Source organism: Pituophis catenifer, unplaced genomic scaffold, assembly GCF_029215685.1.
Source record: "Pituophis catenifer annectens isolate HBS135680 unplaced genomic scaffold, rPitCat1.0.hap2 SCAF_4, whole genome shotgun sequence".
NCBI classification, from domain to species: Eukaryota; Metazoa; Chordata; class Lepidosauria; order Squamata; family Colubridae; genus Pituophis; species Pituophis catenifer.
Window position 1 is genome coordinate 41,512,374 of NW_027256884.1, and position 18,323 is coordinate 41,530,696.

The 18,323-nt window shown below is 36.0% G+C and overlaps 1 protein-coding gene across 1 annotated transcript; it reads right to left on the bottom strand.

The window, feature by feature from the left end:
* Positions 1–435: 435 nt before the first annotated feature.
* On the bottom strand, positions 436–15,008 carry LOC139316171 (arylsulfatase H-like). Its single transcript, XM_070942729.1, has 10 exons — positions 14,977–15,008; positions 10,596–10,730; positions 8,806–8,927; positions 8,038–8,160; positions 6,948–7,371; positions 5,531–5,667; positions 4,667–4,801; positions 3,292–3,454; positions 2,038–2,159; positions 436–806 (listed from the first exon to the last, which is right to left on the bottom strand). Exons 1-10 carry the CDS (start codon positions 15,006–15,008, stop codon positions 436–438), a joined length of 1,764 nt encoding a protein of 587 aa, XP_070798830.1.
* Between the last annotated feature and the right edge of the window lie 3,315 nt (positions 15,009–18,323).

Consider the following 18,323-nt stretch of genomic DNA (forward strand, 5'->3'; position numbering starts at 1 on the left):
ACATTTTAAGGAAAGCAAACACTTGTCATAGAACAGATGTTTCCATCTGTTTCCACTGCTGCTGCTTCTTGCAGTTGATTCAAAATTTAAACTGCTTGGAAATATTTGGCTGTCTACAAGCATGTGTCTAAAAAAACTATATTGATAAGGAGGTGATCCATTTAAGAAAAAATGAAGAAACAGAGTTATAGTTTGTATGTCTCAAAGAAAGAAGCAGTTATCTCATTCACAAAGGGCTAGCCAACTAATTTGATACAATTAACTATTGCATTGTTTAACCATGACATTTGCAGACAAAATAAGCTTGTAACTCACCATCCTAATTAAGGAACTTGTAATGTTCCTCATTTAAGGAACATTACAAGTATCCTATTTCTCACCAACTATATGAAGAAAACATTTAAGACAACTTTAGTTTAATAGTTCTCTTAAAATCTATTTAATAATAGTATCATTATTGCTTTCATCATTACACCAACAAAAAGGGAATGTCCCACAACATGGCTGCAACCAAGGCTTCCAAACAATATTGTACATATCAAGTTGCTGGGGGACAGGTGTGAGAGTATTACGATGTTTGGCCACTACTGTTGCCATTTGACTTATGATCATGTTAAACAGTGGTTCAGAAGCTGGGGACAAGGGGTTGGTCTCTGAAAAATCATGTGAAAGATCAAAAAGCAAAGGAGGGTTATGATGGGTTACTTCATCACCGAAACATTGGCACATTTTAATTCCATAACAGGCTCCGGCCCCCTGGGGTTCAAAGTTTGGGGTTACATAATGGACTTTCCAAAGCGCACCACCTTTAAGAGAGCAAATAGATATTCAGTAGCTATCATATAATCCTGTCATTCCCCAAGTCTATCCACAACACTGAAAAGAGATTTGAACTAATTCCACTAATTTACTTCTGTGACATTTCCCCACCTTGGTTTGGGCCTTGATAGTTTGTCAGAAAAGAGGGATATGATTGGTTCCTTTTCAAGCTGTTGAATTTTCATCCATCCATCCATCCATTCATTCATTTATTCAGCCACCCATCCATCCATCCAATACCAACTTGACTGTGATTTTATATGTGACCTCAGGAAATTGGGTTGATTCAATAAATTGTAGTTCAATTAAGTATGGGACAATGTTTCATGCAAACTCAGCTACTGCCTTATGTGAAGGATGGTCTTGAATTCCAACAGCATTGCCAAATATATTAAAACTACAGTCAAACTTGGCTATGGAGTTAAACATCTTATAATTATCTAGGATGATGGATCATTTTCAAATCAAGCAATATACATATTTAACAATTCTGTTGCTTTGAAGAAGAATAAAATGTAGAACTGCAAAGGGGGAGAAAAAATAATTCAGAGCTACTCATAGCAAATTTTTGCCCTACGTTTGGAATATAGCATGCAAAACTGATTTTTGTCTTTGAGACAAATCAACTAATCATATATGAGGCATAAAAATACATTCATGGCATCCATTGTGCAACTTGGTGGTTTGTTTGTAGAGCACATCTTCCAAAAAAACTGATAGCCAGGCAACTTTAAAAAGTTTTTTTAAAGGAAATGAAGTCAAACCTTACTAATTTTTCAATTTTGCAGAACCGCAAAGTAGCTGTACAGTAGAATGATAAACTCCCAAGATAAGAATGGCAACCCGTAGAAGAGAAACAGTATCAAGGAACAAACCTGGGCTGTCTGATAATCTCTTCACAGGTTAAGCCACCTTTACAGCATACAAGCATGAATCTATGCATAGTAAATGAAAAATCATGCGGTACTGAATGGCACTTTTTTAAAATCGGGATGTATAGTTGTGTCTATACGGGTGTATAGGGGTATGCAAAGTAACATTGGCATACCAAGTCAAATTGTGGCCCAAAAGCTACATGGCATGGCATATTGATTAAATCGAGGAAAAAGAAAGTAGAGTTTGTACTTTCTCTCTCTCTCTCTCTCTCTCTCCCACACACACACACACACACACCTAGAAATTTACAGCATATACTCAAGGGAGACAATTTATACTTACTCTCTTTCTGATACCAACGCACTGCATGTAAATGTGACCCACAGTAGTGAAACATGAATTCATGCTCTGAGTGTTTAACTTCCTCCCGCAGTAAAGGTACTAGGTTCTTCCCATCAATTATCCTACCAAAAGAAACAATACGTCTATGAAAGGGTTGTCCCTGACTAATATAGCTGCCAAAAGGTTCAAGGCAAAGTCTAAAGAGAGGACTTTGTTGAAAATTACAAGGATTATAAAGAGAATGTAAAAACCATTAATGCCAGTGTTGGCATTTATTTATCTGAATCAGGTTCTTCTTTCCTAGTAAGTTTTGACCCCCCACCCCACCCCCAGTTTCATGGATAGTGCTCATAGATTTGCTGTAATTACATAAAGGAGGACTATGAAGTTGTGCAAGAACTTGATGTAAATTATAAAGCTTATAATGAATGTGATAGAGTACAATAAATAAATTTAAAATGTTTTTTTTATTATTAGATTTATATGCCGCCCTTCTCCGGAGACTCAGGGCGGCTTACAATGCGTTAAGCAATAGCCTTCATACTTTTGTATATTTTATACAAAGTCAGCTTATTGCCCCCACAAACTGGGTCCTCAATTTACCTACCTTAGAAAGGATGGAAGGCTGAGTCAACCTTGAGCCTTGGAGAGATTCGAACTTGCAATAATTGCAGACAGCTGAATGTTAATAACAGGCTTTTTAGTCTGTTGAGCTATCCAGGCTCCTAAAATGTTGGGGGAATGCATACTTATACCTAGAAAACATAAGTTGTATTCAAATTTCTCTTATGGTTTAGATATATCTAATTTACAGAGATGTCAAGACATGCTGATAAGAAATGTGTGAACCAGGGTTGCCTGCAAAACTCACCAGGCAGTTCATCTAGGGTTTATATGAGTGTCTATATGAGCTTTTTAGGAAGCAAGCAGAATCTAATGCATCTGGTGCATTTGTTTTTCTATTGTTACTTGTCCTCAAATTAGGCCACGTGACAATAGAAAACATTATGCCAGGAACCTAATTGCTGCTGGTGGCTGTGATGGGTAGTGAACTCAAAAGACACATCTTCCACTTATACATACAATTTGGGGGGGGGGGACCCAGTTGCTTCACTGTGCAGCATTTGAGCTTTTAGGTGTCCCATTACCGTCTTCAAAATCAAACCCTTTCATAGCCGAATTTTTAATATATTTTGCATGTTTGTCTTAGTTAACATTGAATATCTCATTCACTTTTAGAACAAAACTGCATACCTGTCTTGTGGCACTGATGCCCCAGCCAAATGAGCCACAGTGGGGTAAATATCCATCAGACTTGTGGGTTCATCAAGAACAGTATTAGGAGCGACCTTTCCTGGCCATCTAACTATTCCAGGCACACGGATTCCTCCTTCCCAACCTCCCATGCCCTTTCCACCTGCATCAGGAGTAGCAATAGGAAAAAGATAATAGTTGTATGAAGTCAAACTTACAAGTGATTGATTTTATCATACAGTTCACTTGTTTCATTTAGACAAAGAAAAAAAAACCTCATTAATGTAGTAGTAGTGGCAAAGCTATGACTTGTTGATCAACAACTCACCACTTTTATGGATCACTATTTCTTTCTTCATTTCATTGCTATGTTGTTGTTGTTGTTTTTGTCAGTTGCTGAAAGGCAACTATGAGTGTGGCAGGTTATAAAGAAAATATCCCCGTGTTGAACAGTACATCAAACCACTAGTAAAAACAATAAGCAACCCTCTCCGAATGAACCTAAACATTTTAAAGACTTGAGAAAATGAGATTTTTAAAGATCTTAAAAGACCTGGAAATAAAACAATATTTGCTTTGTGTCCAAAAGTGATAAAACCATGGTTGCTCCTCTTATTCCATCAACTTGAATATTATTATTGAAAAGGCTTTTTCATCGAGGATTCAGAGAAGTATAAATGGGTGAAATTCAAGGGCTAGGAGTGTAACGGTTATGATTCACAAGTCACAGAAGTAACTCTAAAACCCTGTCAGCAGTAATAAATCAGTGAAGGCAAGTCAAGCAAAGCTGTAAAGAACCAAAGCTGTAAAGATAAATGCCAACACCTGCATTTATGGATTCAGTTAACTGCCACCCTCACACCTGGCACTTCAGTGAAAATACTAGAAAATGCTAGAAGCCCCAGTTGGGTGAAGCAGAGTTTTTGCTTATAACATATGCCACAGGAGAGGGGTGGGCAACTATGACAACTTTACAACTTGTGGACTTTTGCTCCCTGAATTCCTGAGCCAGCCATGTTCAGATCACTTTCAGGTTGTGGGGGGAAAAAGAAAACATCAAGGGACGTTAGACAGAGAAGGAATAGCACTACCAACTGCATTGGGAGTCCAGGAAGAAACTTGTCTAAGGCTTCTTCAAACTAATAATGTTTGTAATTTTTCAGATAGCCCAGTCTCAACATATGAAAACCCTTAAAAGGTGAAACCAGCATGTTAAAAATGGTCAGGATGCCAGTAAAAACAATACAATAATTGGTTACTACAACCACCGTCTATATGTTTGGAAACTCACATTTCCATACTTCCCAAAGATAGCCCATATCTGAGGCATGACAGTGATCTAAGTACATGGATAACAGAAACAAAACTTTCATACCTTTAAGTCTACCATTCCAACCACCAACCTGGATATTCCCTTCTCTAAATTCCAAATGTCCTCCATGATCAGAAGTAAAATAAGTAAAAGTCTTGTTCCTTAATCCCACTCTGTCAACAGCAGCAAGTATTCTTCCTAAATAATCAGAATAATCCCAACACTTCATTTAAAATGAAAGAAAACACTGCCTTTATATAACTATAGATTATGTTGCCAGATACTGTCAGTTTAAAATATTACAAAAGTATATAGGAAAATATGCATATGCAATATACATATACAATGTATAAAAATTACAAAACATGTAAATGTAACTATAATGTGATACACACAAAAACACTCACATGGAGGGTACACAAATGTACTATAGCTTCACAATACCATCGCTCTACCTTTTTCTACCACCAAATTATCTCAAGGTTATACAAGAGACATTCTTGTACTGTATCTGACAATTGAAGATTTGGATGTGGATGAAAAAGGAGCATGTTTAAGCTCTAACAATGGGGACTACTGATAGGGAATGGTAAGCTTTTATTTCCAAGGATTTGAAATCAGCTGCCAAATGAAGTATTTCCTTCAACTGAAAGATGCTGGATGGTAAAGATGTTACTATATACTATATATACTATATACTATATATAATATATATGTATATTATAGAAAACTATGAGGGAAAAGAATTCCCAGCTTTTTGACCCATAGACAATAGATCAGAGTTTTTCACACTTGACAACTTTAAGATGTATGGACTTCAACTCCCAGAATTCCTCAGCTAACTTGGGGAATGCCAGAGAGTATCCACACTGGGTGGCCATGGTGTGGATATTGGAAGTCCTTTAAACATTAAACAATGTTACTTACCTACCATCCAGTCCATCTCTTCTACATTGTCTCCATATAAACCATGCTGGCTTTTCCCATGAAATATCTTTGTGGTGAAGCAGGGTGTGTGGACATGGAAGAAGGATACAAAGAGCAGGAATGGTCTTTTTTTGTTTCTGAGAAATAAATATAAGAAACTTAATTCTACCCAAAATGACAGAAACAATAACCAATAAGAACCAATAAGACTCATAGTTGAAAATATCTAACTTATCTTAGTGGATGCCCAAACTTTTCTGCTTCTCTATTGTTGTATAATCACCAAAAGAGTGAACAATAAATCTTAACAGCTCTCTCATCAGTTCCCTTGATCATTACAATCAAGCTACTTTAACTCTATCTATTGTTGAATTCACAATGTAAAAATAATAATGTTTAATAGGAACCAGCCAAGTTTTGACAAAGCTTCGCAAGTAATACCTCATTGAAGCTGTTTTGCAAAGTCCATTTGTTTCTAACAATGAAGGAAAGTGACTGTGTTATTTTGCTTTGGACGTCTTTAAAGACCCTCCCACCAAAATCCAGATCATGGCCACCCAGTCTGGATGACCCATGCATGCATCAAAAAGGTTTCCAGTTTGGAAGTGCCAGCATGTCTCTGCTAGAGCCATCCAGCCTGAGAGAGACATTTGTCTCTGCTGACAGGAGGATTGTCTTGGATATTATCTACCACATATTCTCAAATGATGGGCAGTAGTGGCATATTAGGTACACCAACTCAATTTTTACAAAACAACCAATTGGATCAGGGTGTCCTTGGCAGACATGTTGAGGTCTTTCAAATTATGAGGATTCAGTGTCAGTCAAGGGAAAAATGTTGGTAGCAGTTGCTTCCACCAACCATTGGCAAGAGAAGAGGCAGGTCAACAGCACTGAAAATCTTCTGTAGCACCACTTTGCTCTCCCTTTTCCTTATTGGCCTCTCCATCAGGAAGAAGTAAGTGGGCTAAGAAACATTTTCAGGAAGCAGTGTGGGACTATTGCCCAAAATCATCAAAGGCAGGCATTCAAGGTCTTCCATGCTGACTGTTTCAACAATCATTGAAAGCAAACCTGCAATGTTGTCAACATTGTCAACATTTACCTTTTTCACCTTGCCAGAAAAGTGAAGCAGTCACTTCCGTGGCCACTTAATTGAAGCATTATGGCTCCTCATGCAAGATGTACATGATCAACACTGGAAACACAGACACTTTGGCTTAAATACTTCAGTCTAGTATCAAGGTATATATTTTTATAAATGCATACAAACAGGGAGGTGATGGTTTGCTTCCAACTTAACATATTACCCTTCCTGTTCCCTTCTTAGACACAACCTGCATGGAAATCAAAATCTTTTCTATCCAATCTGAAACAAGAGTTACTTTGAAGTCAGTTTAATAATTTTGTTAGTTACCGTTCAATAAATGTGACAGATTCTTTCACTATCCTGGAGGCAGCATTTTCTAGGTTTATTGGTTGTTCAATAACTGTGTGGTCTCTCATCAACATACAGTTCCAGTATCTTGCAAATCCATAATCGGCAAACCAGGAAATAAAAAATAATACACCACAAAAAGTTATGAAAGCAATTGTTTTCCATTTCACAGGGAACGAAGTAGCCATCTTTATCAGAAGAAGAGTAAACACTAAGAGGGCAACCATCTGTGTGCAAAACCAATAGGTAGCTTGCAGCTCTACATCGACTTCCGGATCCTTGGTAACCTGGCATTCATTTAGTAGGGTCAATGGTATACCATAGAAATAATCAAAGCCATGTTTTAAAGGATGGTGGCAATGATCATTACGGGATTCACAATTCACACCTTGGTGCCATTTTCCTGAAAAGTTAAAAGTTGATTGGTAGTCACCAGCTAAACCATGATTTTTATTGTATGTTAATATATTTTGATTCCAGTTATGTTATAAAGGTAACATGATGTCCAATTTAGTCATATGAAATAAATAATAGAATATTGTTGACTTCCTTCCTTCCTTCCTTCCTTCCTTCCTTCCTTCCTTCCTTCCTTCCTTCCTTCCTTCCTTCCTTCCTTCCTCCCTCCCTCCCTCCCTCCCTCCCTCCCTCCCTCCCTCCCCACTAACCCAGTGAAACAAGTACTGTAGAAATAAACAAATTGTTTTCAGACAATATTTTTATCTGGTATCAAATGTCACCTCCAAGTTCATAAAATTTTTCAGAATTGCACTTGAAACTCACTTATATGTTTCCAGCTTTCCCCCCATTATTTTCCTTCCATAGAAAATTTAGTAAAAAAAAAAAAAGTAAAGGCAGATTTATTGTGCAACCTTTCAATTGGAAGTAACCTAACAGTAGGGGAATTTTAAACTTCAGCAAAGAAAAAGAAAGAAAAAGCAACAATGCAAAAATAACCCAACATCAATAGTCTTCATTGTAAGCTTGCCCCCTTTCTACAGACGCATGAGATTTAACACAGAGAAACAGCAGATGAAAGTCAAGTGAGAAATAAAGCTTCTATATATTGTACCTATAATACCAGTGGCATAACCTTTCTGCTGAAGCAATTTAGCAAATGTTGTTTCATTTGCAGGCAAGCCTCCTGAAGCACCAGTCCGAATGAAAACACGTTTTTTGATTTGAGACACCATGCCTAAAATATAAACGGGAGAAAGGAATTAGTCTTATATTCAACCTAAGCTACCCACCTGATGGGAAGTGATGAACAGGCTGGAAGCTGTAAGTTTGGAGACAGAAATGTGAGAATAATCTTTCTATGCAGCAGAAAAGCAATGCAGGCATGAAAGGATAACAGCTTTCCTTATTTGTAAGCCTTCAGGCTTACAATATGCATTCTGACCATTTTTATTAAAACAAGAGTAATTTTGTTTAATTTTGTTGGACTAAAAGTCCTCCAAGGTCCCTTCCAAGTCTGTTATTCTATACAGAACATAGGAATTTTTATGACGTCTTTTATACTCTGTCCTGTTCGCATGGCAAATAAAATCGTACAGTTCCTTTGGAACATTTTATCCCCAGAGGTGAGTGATCCTTAGAAGAGTGTGGAGATCTGGTTCTGCGAATTGGTATGGCTGGCTGGGGAATTCTGGGAGTTGAAGTCCACAAGTCTTAAAGTTGCCAAGGTTGGACAGCCCTGGGTTACGTTGTGGTTGCCCAAGAATATTGTGATCTAAAAAATAAGAGTTCTTTACTTCCTTTAGAGATGAAGGTGAGGCCAATAAGCAAACCCTTCTGTAGGGGATTATTCATCACATATATTACTACAGGAGGTGCCAACCTGATCTGATGGGATATCTGCCAGTCAGAAAAGCTGCTCTGCTTGGGGTACACACTGAAGCTGCAGCAATATGTTGAGTAAGTTTTACTCCTTCCTTTGCCAGCTGATCAATATTAGGAGTCCTGGAAGGAAAAACCAAGAGTTGTCTTGTAAAGTATGATTAGGGGAAATTACCATTCTAAACAAATGAACTTTTCCTTGGTACACACTCACTCTTGGGAATTATGCAGATAATAAATGATTGTTTTATATCACATATTTTTATTATTCCAATATATAGAGAGCTAATACAATTAAGTGTATTGTAATAACATATCTGTTAACCTTTAGGAGGTCACAAGACATACTATTGTTGTTATTGTGTTTAGTTTTTAGTTTTCTTCAGGTTTCAAAAGGCTATAATTGAAGACATCAAAATCGTAGCGCCCAGAACCACTTTCCTAGGTCTGGGAAATAGAAGTTACATGAAAATTCTTAGCTATTTTAAGATTCATAAAATAACTACTTTACTGATAACTAAACCAAAAGCTAATAAATATCTGATAAAAATGTAAATTAAAAACTACAATAATCATCCCATTTGCTTGAAAGTATAACTATTTTCTTTTCTTTATTCATGATATTTGTTACCCATTCATTCCTGAAAAAAGTCCACAATAATATATAGTTGTGCTTTGCTTCACTTGCCTATCTTAATAATATCATCTCCTATAAAAATTCTGTAGTGATTATTACAATTTCCAATTTAATTTACACAAACTCTTCAGTGCTTCTGTCATGGACTTGTTATGGTATAAATTGAAAGGCAAATGAACAAAACCACAAGGAATTTTGCTTTCAAGAAAGTAAAAACCTCAAAGGTGTAACTGAGATAATGGCAAATAAAATTTTCAGTTGACAGTTAGCAGCTGTTCTCCAACCACAGCAAAGGGATGGGTATGGGAAGCAACACAAAACCTGAATGGCCAAGGAAATCAGCAGTAGCGCTAAGACAGTTTTTGGCAGTGTTTTTCAAACTTGACAACTTTAAAATGTTAGGTGGGACAGTCTGGGAGTTGAAATCCACAAATCTTAAAGTTGCCAAGGTTGAAATCCAATATCTTGAAGTTGTCAAGTTTGAAAAACACTGGTTTATGGCACACTTGTCCCTTATAGCATAAAATTGTCCACAGGGGAAAAAAATGATGTCCTTGAGGATTGGCCTAGAATACAGCCTTGCAAATCCTTCAGTCAAATTACTAGATCTTCCAGGACAGGAGGAAAATAGCCAGGCAGCGGTTCAGTAAAATTCCTGCTTGTTAAAATGGGAACTGCAACTGAACACTTGAAGCAAACCTGTTTTTAATGTGGATTGTATACATCCTACATCTAAAGCCACTTCCTTTATGATGTAACAAAAGATGTCATTTGTGAATGACATCTTAACTTTTTAAACTCTCTCTTCCCAGGTCAGATTGGTCATTGTCTGCATTGCAGCAATTGCCTCTTGCTTTCCCACATTCCTATCCAAAACACACAATTAAAAAACTCAAGTAAAAAATTGTGATTCCTTTGAGCCATGTCTGGCAGGCAAAACATTGCTAATCTGGTCTAGTTTTTTTTTTTTAATAGAAAGGATCTAGCTTATTCATGTATAATAGTTTTAAAGACACATTCATTTTCTTACTTTATTTTATTCCCTCTAGTCTCCGCTCCTCTCATTAGAAACATTGCATATTTTCCCTGAACTGTGCTTTCATGGTTCCTAGAGTCGGAGAATATCCTTGGCACATTTTAAACTTTACACTTACCTGATGGTATTGTTACCAAAGCATCCTAAATCTCCATATCCAAGATCATCTGCCATTATCAACAAAATATTGGGTCTTGATGCATTTATTCCATATGTTTGGGGAAATAAAGAGAAAACCACCCAAGCAACTAGACTGCAGAAACAAAACCCATTTGAGTTAGAGGTTTATATGGTTGGGATATTTGTCTTATTTTATTTTATTTTATTTTATTTTATTTTATTTTATTTTATTTTATTTTATTATTTTATTTTATTTTATTTTATTTTATTTTACTTTATTTTATTTTATTATTTTATTTTATTTTATTTATTTCATCAAGCATGTATTTTATGACAGATACAAGTGTAAACATAATTATAAATACATGTAAAGGATACAAATAAAAGAAAACATTAGGACAGGGACGATAGGCATGCTGGTGCGCTTATGCGTATAGAAAATATTACAAGAAAGACTTAGTTTCCTGGTATGCCATATACTTTGTGTCAAAACCTCCCTACGATCTCAAGGCAGGTGCAGAAAAGAGTGCTGTGTGAAGTCTGTAGACTGGCCACACTGTAGATTATCCTAAATTAAGATTGACTTGTAATGCAGCTTCTAGTGAACTCTTTTCCTTACTTTTTTATTGGGAATCTCAGCCTTGATTCCCCCCCCCCGTTTTTCCCCCTCATAAATTCTGATCTCCTTTTGGACATTTGCAATTACAAGTATGAAAAAGACAGCATCTATTCATGAATAATAACAAAAAAGACACAACTACACAGATTTTGAACTTTTCCTTTCATAATGATGGCATGAACGCTGTAAGCCACCTTGAGTTGCCATGGGCGAATAGGCGGCAATATAAATTCAATCAATCAATCAATCAATCAATCAATCAATCAATCATCAACTTTGAACCAAATTAATAGTTGTTGAAATTGAATTTGAAAGAATTGCCAGAAATGAAACATCAATGCCGGAAACTCGCATCAATGAACAAATCTTATATGAGATAGATGATAGATAGATAACTGTAAATTGATAGATGGGATGATTCAATATTTAATAAAATTATTTCTGAATCATAAATTAAAATTGTTATTTTAAAAGCTACATCATAGTCTTCTAAGATTTCACTGTAAAATTTAGTATTCTTTTGGCATTCTCTCAACAATTTCATAAAAATCATACATTTATACATATCTATCTATATTTACACACTCATTCACACTTCAGTACTTGAACTGACAGAAAAGTCCTTCCATTGAATATTTGTAATTCTTATTTTGAGACCATCGTTCCCCAGATTGTGTTAAGGTAAAATCTTCCAGTTTTACTCAACTCTTGGTAATTTCTTGGGCAGAATTTACCACAGCTTTCTTCCAATCCAGTTTTGATTTCTGAGATTAGGTTACATTGGTTTAATACTGCCACCTAGCTCATCCTAAATTAATTTAATGATATGTTATTTTATTTATTTATTTATTTTATTTATTTATTTATTGGAATTTGTCGAACAAAAACAAGAACAAGGCTAAGAGAATAAAAATACAATGACAGGGACAATAGGCACGTTAGTGCACTTATGCATGTCCCCTCTACTGACCACTTAAGTATGAAGTAGGTCCACGGAAGTCAATTTGTGACTGAAAATGTGAAAATTTGTAGCTAAGACAACTGAATCAAGTAGGGCACTCCAGACTTTGACAACTCTATTACAAAAATAATATTTTTTACAGTCCAGTTTAAAGCGATTTACATTGAGTTTAAAGCAGTTGTTCGTACGTGTACTATTGTGATTAAAACAGAAAAAGTCATTTACAGGTAAAACATACTATACTATAATTATACTAACATTACTATAACTATAATTATAAATACTGTAATTTTGTATGCAATACTTAGGTCTGACCGCAAGCAACACAATTTTTCGAGCCTAGTAGCATAAGGAATTCTATTGTGTACAGAAGAGTGCATGACTTTTCTATTAATCAACTAATAATTATAATATACCATATTTTTCAGAGTATAAGACGCACTTCCCCCCCAAAAAGTGGATGAAAATTTTGGTGCGTCTTATAGACTGAATACAGGCCTGTTTTTGGGCTCCCGAACCCTCTTTTCGCCCTCCCCGCCCCTACTCTGTAGGCTAAAAACAGGCATGTTTTTAGCGAAAACAAGATGTGTGGAGCATTGCTGAGTGTTTCTGGGAGCCGGGGAGGCGAAAAAACCTTTTTTCCTGTTTTCTTCCTGTAAATCTAGGTGTGTCTTATAGTCCCAAAAAACCGGGTAATTTTGTATTAGTTTTGTATTATTATTTTTGTATGCCATCAACAGTGACATGGGTTAAGCTGGATAGCCATATAAATGCATAAATAAATAGAAATGATTTGGAAAGGAAAAGTTTTCTATGGTCCATTATCAACAGTGTTGGGGCAAGCAATTCCATCCTAAAGCAGATGTATACAAAGGGTCCCATCAGCCTTTCAATGGCATGTCAGATCTGCCCTGCAAAAGGGGAAGATTTAAGTATACACGTAGTCCTCGATTTACAATAGTTCCTTTAGTGATCAAAGTTACAATGACATTGAAAAAAGTGAATTCTGACCATTTTTCACACTTACGACCACTGCAGTATCCCCATAGTGACATGATCAAACTTTGAACACTTTGTAACTGGCATGTATTTATGATGGTTGCAGTGTCCTGGGATCATTTGGAACTTTCCTTTTGGAACTTTCTTACAAGCAAAGTCACTGGGGAAGCTGGGTTTACTTAACAACCATGTTACTAACTTAGGAACTTCAGTGGTTCACTTAACAACTGTGGCACAACTGTGGCACAAAAGGTTGTAAAGTGGGCCAAAGTTCAGTTAACAAATGTTTCACTTAGCAACAAAAAAAATTGAGCTCAATTGTGGTCATAAGTCGAGGACTACCTTTATCTAAAAGATTTCAGTAATGGGGGGGGGGGGGGGAACAAGCAAATAAATCAAGCATAAAATTGATCTCCATTCCTCATTTCTTGCTTTCCAAGTCTACAATGAATTTAAAAATTGTTTATGTGTAGATTAAAAAAACCAGGAGTCTGGTAACATCTTTTTTGCCCAACATGTTTTATTCAAAGGCCTTTGTGGGCTGCAGCCTGCAGGTCATTTAATCAGAAGTTCAGAGTGGTTAAAGTGATGAAGAATTTAAATTGGGGTATAGTGAAGGACAAAAGGAAAAGGGAGGGGATGATAGGTTGGTATGTAGATGCAGGCCACATGTTAGAGAAATTACAAGTATCTTTTCAATCAATAATTGCTATGATTTAAAGCCTGCTGTGTTTAGACCTTCTGAGATTGAAACTTATTGAAGTAAGTATATCTCCTCTCATAAACACATACTCTGTCATAAGCCCAAATATATAAATTTTATGAACAAGAAAGGCAACAGAACAAAGCTGAAATAATGAAGTGGAGTTATTGGTTTTATCATTGAAATATCAAATAATAAGTTTAAAGGGATATCTCTTCTGAGTCTACTCTCCTTAACCACTCCTTAACAGAAATTTATAATCAATTTAAATATTTCTATTTTAGAAACCACACAGTATAAGCACTGTTCACACAGTCTCATGTTGAGAAATCAGGATTGAAGGGTCATGCCACCTTTAGCAGGCCATGACTCATGTAGAAAATGTGCCAGCCTAGCTCACAATGCTGCAATACATTTGTCAGTCTAACCAGGGGTGAGTTCTAAAATTTTTTATTACCAGTTCTGTGGACGTGGGTTATTTTGTGGGCATGGCTTGTGGGGGGGGTGGTAATGTGACTGCGTGGGCGTGGCCAACTTTTATTTATTTATTTATTTTTAAAAGCATTTTTTCTACAACCTTAAGAGGTTGCAGAAAAAAATGCTTTTAGCAGTTCTGACGATCAGGCAAGTCAGCTGGGATCGCCAGAGGCTTTTAAAGAGATTTTTTTCCCCTACAACCTCTTCGGCTGAAGAGGTTGCAGAAAAAAATGGTTTTAGAAGCCTCTGAAATCCCAGCTGAGCCACGCGATCATCAGAGGCTTTTTAAAAAACTTTTAAAAGCATTTTTTCAGCCGAAGAGGTTGTAGAAAAAATGCTTTTAAAAGTAAAAAAAAAAAAAAAAGCCTCTGATGAGGTGGGCGGGGTAAGCGAGTGGCAACCGGGCCAGGGACCGGTTTGGGGGCGTGGCCAGCCAATGTTATTACCGGTTCTCCGAACTACTAAATTTTTTTACTACCGGTTCTTGTGAACCGGTGCGAACCAGGAGCAACCCACCACTGAAGTCTAACCCACCCCTTTGTGGGTCCATCCTACTTATGGATGTTGCTGACACAATCACATGAACTAACCCAGAATCAGGTTAAAATCATGTTTCTTACCTGACAACCCTGTGGCTCAGTTGGCTAGGCATTCTTCACTAGAGAGCAAAGAAGATATAAAATAACAGCACATCTCAGGTTTTAACTTTGTTGTTAAAAATTGACCTGAGGCCTTGAATGGCAGTGTTCAAAGTCCGTGGTGGGAAGGCTTTAATTTTTCTTATAGCCTCTTTTATCTCTTGTTGAAACTTAATAAAGTTTTTTAAAAAAGTACAGTGAAGGTTTTATGTTCTCTTGATTGCAGTTTCACTTGTGACTGTAGCTCATAATTTCGGAAATTGGTCCCCACCTACCGCATTTCCCTGAAAATAAGACCCGCTTCTGTTAGTTTAAAGGAGTTCAGCAAGCTTAGGGACAAAAATAAAGCAATTAAAGCATATTTTCTTATTTTCCAATCAAGTTCAAAGATATAAAATCAACCCATAAAGCAACAAATCAACCACCCCCATCCCCCTGAACTATGTTCTAGTTTTGGTGAGGAACAGGAAAGAAAAGTCAAATTGGTAGTTGCAACACTCTTGATTGAAGCCCTGGCTCCTTTGTACATGCAAAGTGGCAGTTCATCCTCATTTTTTGTGATCCTTATTGCAAAGTGTTGAAACATTGATTGCTGAATCATGTTAGGTTGATCTGCATGACTAGCTTATCCCAGCACGACTATAGGACACTGACCATTTGTCCAGGCACATATTGTCCCCTCTCTCTCCCATTCCAACAGAAAGGAAACCTGTACCTGCGTTTCCATATTTTGTGTAAAAATGTTTTCTATTTTGCACTCGTTCAAGCAGAGCTACCCAGTTCACCTCTTTCACTTCTGCTCATCTGAATTCAAGTTCAGTTCAGCTTCTAAAACCAAAACTTAACATTGCTAGTCTTTTTTTTCCTCAAATGATTTGCTAAAAAAAGGTAAGAACATAAAAACAATGGAAGTTAATTTCTGCAGAGGCAGAGAGATTGGTAGAAATATATAGGAATGGTCATTCGTGTTTCATTTCTGCCTAAATCTAGCTTTCCATTCTTATGCATTTCTGTCATAACTTTGCCAACTGTGAATGTGTATATTCTCCAGCAAGCAACACTTCAACAACAAGGAAACGTCCTTGTTTCCAATGTAAATTTACTAGAAATAATACTAAATCCTTCTATATAGTTCTGTAACTGAAGAAAGTAGCATGAAAAGGTTTTTTTAATTACTTTATTTAATGTACTTGGTACTATTTAAAAATCATAAAGCAAAATTTTATTTATTAATACTGCACAGGTGGATAAAAAATGGCAATTACTTTACTTTAAAATACTTTAAAGTAAAATACTACTTTAAAATTATAACCATGCAAATTGATATTAATATATTAATATTATTTGAATCCCATTCTAAGTGATATGCATTCAATTAAATTGTAGATAAGAGCTGATGAAAAAAAACATTATGAACATTTTACCAGTTTATGGCACAACTATCAGAGTTGGTGATAACAGTTTACTTTTTTAAGAATGAAAGTTTGAAGAATATGTAAATAATACTTGGTAATTGAAACTCTTTAACTTTCCATTTCCTTCTTCTCCCTGCTTCTCACATCCCCTTTTGAACCAAGCAACTATCGTGTTTTGCTATTTTCTGCATTTTACCATTCAGCTTGCTTTGCTGATATTTACAATATGGTGCATTTTCTGCTTGCATATATGGGATATACTTCTCACCAACACCCATTTTTACCAATGTTTGGGAGGGAAAGCTTTATTTTGAAAACTTGGCATATCATAAAGCATTATGATTCTTCCTGATTTTTAAGAGAATAAGTATAGGACAAATTACAACAGAAAACTTGCACCGATGATGTTGGGGAGTGAAACATCTGCAAACAACTAAGACAGCACTCCATATTTCACAGTCCAATCCTGAGCTACAAATAATCTCTTCTATTAGAAAAGCATTCTCATCATTATTTCCCTTTTTAAATTCAGAAGTTTAATATTTGAACCTCCAGTCTATACTGTGTAACATGCCCTTGACCAGATAGCTGCAAGGCAATAGTTTCTGACTCCTTTGTTTGCTCTTACATTCCTTAAGTTTGGCTTTTAATTTAGTAACAAACCCTGAAAGACAAATGTTTTCACTTTCTTTTTGGCCTTACTATTACTGCTTATTTGCACAGATTACAAAAGAGTAATTGCCAATTATTAAGTGACAAGCTAGGTAGCCTCTTTTATAAAGTCTTCCTACGAGAATATGCTTACTGTCTGCTCATCAGTTTTGCTATCTTAATATAAAGTCTGGTCAGAAAGAAGAGAAAGATTACCAGATTAAGACCTAAAATGTTCTGGCTGTGTCCTCTTTCATGTTGCACAGAGGCACTAATGCATATAGCTTGCAACTATTGGATTTGGTGCACACTTCCACTGTTGCCTTGTGAAACATCTTACATTTTAAAAAATGTTTCCTTCCTTCCTTCCTCCCTCTCCCAGAAATTAGGATGTCTTGAGAGAAAAAAGATTTCTAACCAAGTTTATGAATGCCTCTGAGTTTCACATGGTTGCAGAAGAGAAGACAATAGGGGCTTGTAAAACAAAATTCATGTTGAAGTTGGTGGGTATATCAACTTATTCAAGGGAATATATTGAAGGTTTATCTTTAATGTGTTTGGGTGTTTGTGTACAGTATATTTTATGGAATATGCATTTCAAAGTTATGTTTTCATTCACTAGTGTGTATTTCTATGAAAAGAATGTTGTGTTGGCAAAAAAGTTTGAGTGCTTTAAGTGAATAAATTTAGGTCTTCTGGGTACAAATTCTTTTGCCTGTCATTAGGGTGAATTATATGCCTTTTGGTTTTAGCAAAAAGCTTTGCTAAGACCATTTGGTAAAATATATATGATTGGAAATTGTGATGATACCCCCAGTACTGTCTCAATACTTTTTAAAAAAACTGTTATCTCCAAAAGATAGAAAGGTTCTATGGAATAAATGCATGACAAACAAGCAATCTTTTTTTTTTATTGAAAAAGTTTTTCAAATACAGATTTTTCCCCCTTTCCCCCCCTCCACCCTAACCCCCCCCTCCCCCTCCCCTCCCCCCATGGCTTCTCCAAAATAAAATCCAAATTGATATCAGATTATATAATACTTTACCATCCTTTTACACCACCCCCCATATGCTAACCATTTCTTTCTAACATTATTATTATATCCCCCCCTATACTATACATTTCAAAGCAACCTTCAGCTATAAAATTATATAATAAATCCTAATTTGGCATTTATTCAACCCATAATCTACCCATTTCCTCCACCCCCATACATATATCTCTTAATTCAAATCTTTTACGTATATTAATATCTGAACATA

Coding starts and splice junctions, on each gene's coding strand:
- LOC139316171 (XM_070942729.1), bottom strand. CDS start 15,008: ATGCCTAGCCAACTGAGCCACAGGGTTGTCAG. Junction 7,372..8,037: donor TTATGCCACTGGTATTATAG/GTACAATATATA, acceptor TTAACTTTTCAG/GAAAATGGCACCAAGGTGTG. Junction 807..2,037: donor GCGTTGGTATCAGAAAGAGA/GTAAGTATAAAT, acceptor GCTCTCTTAAAG/GTGGTGCGCTTTGGAAAGTC.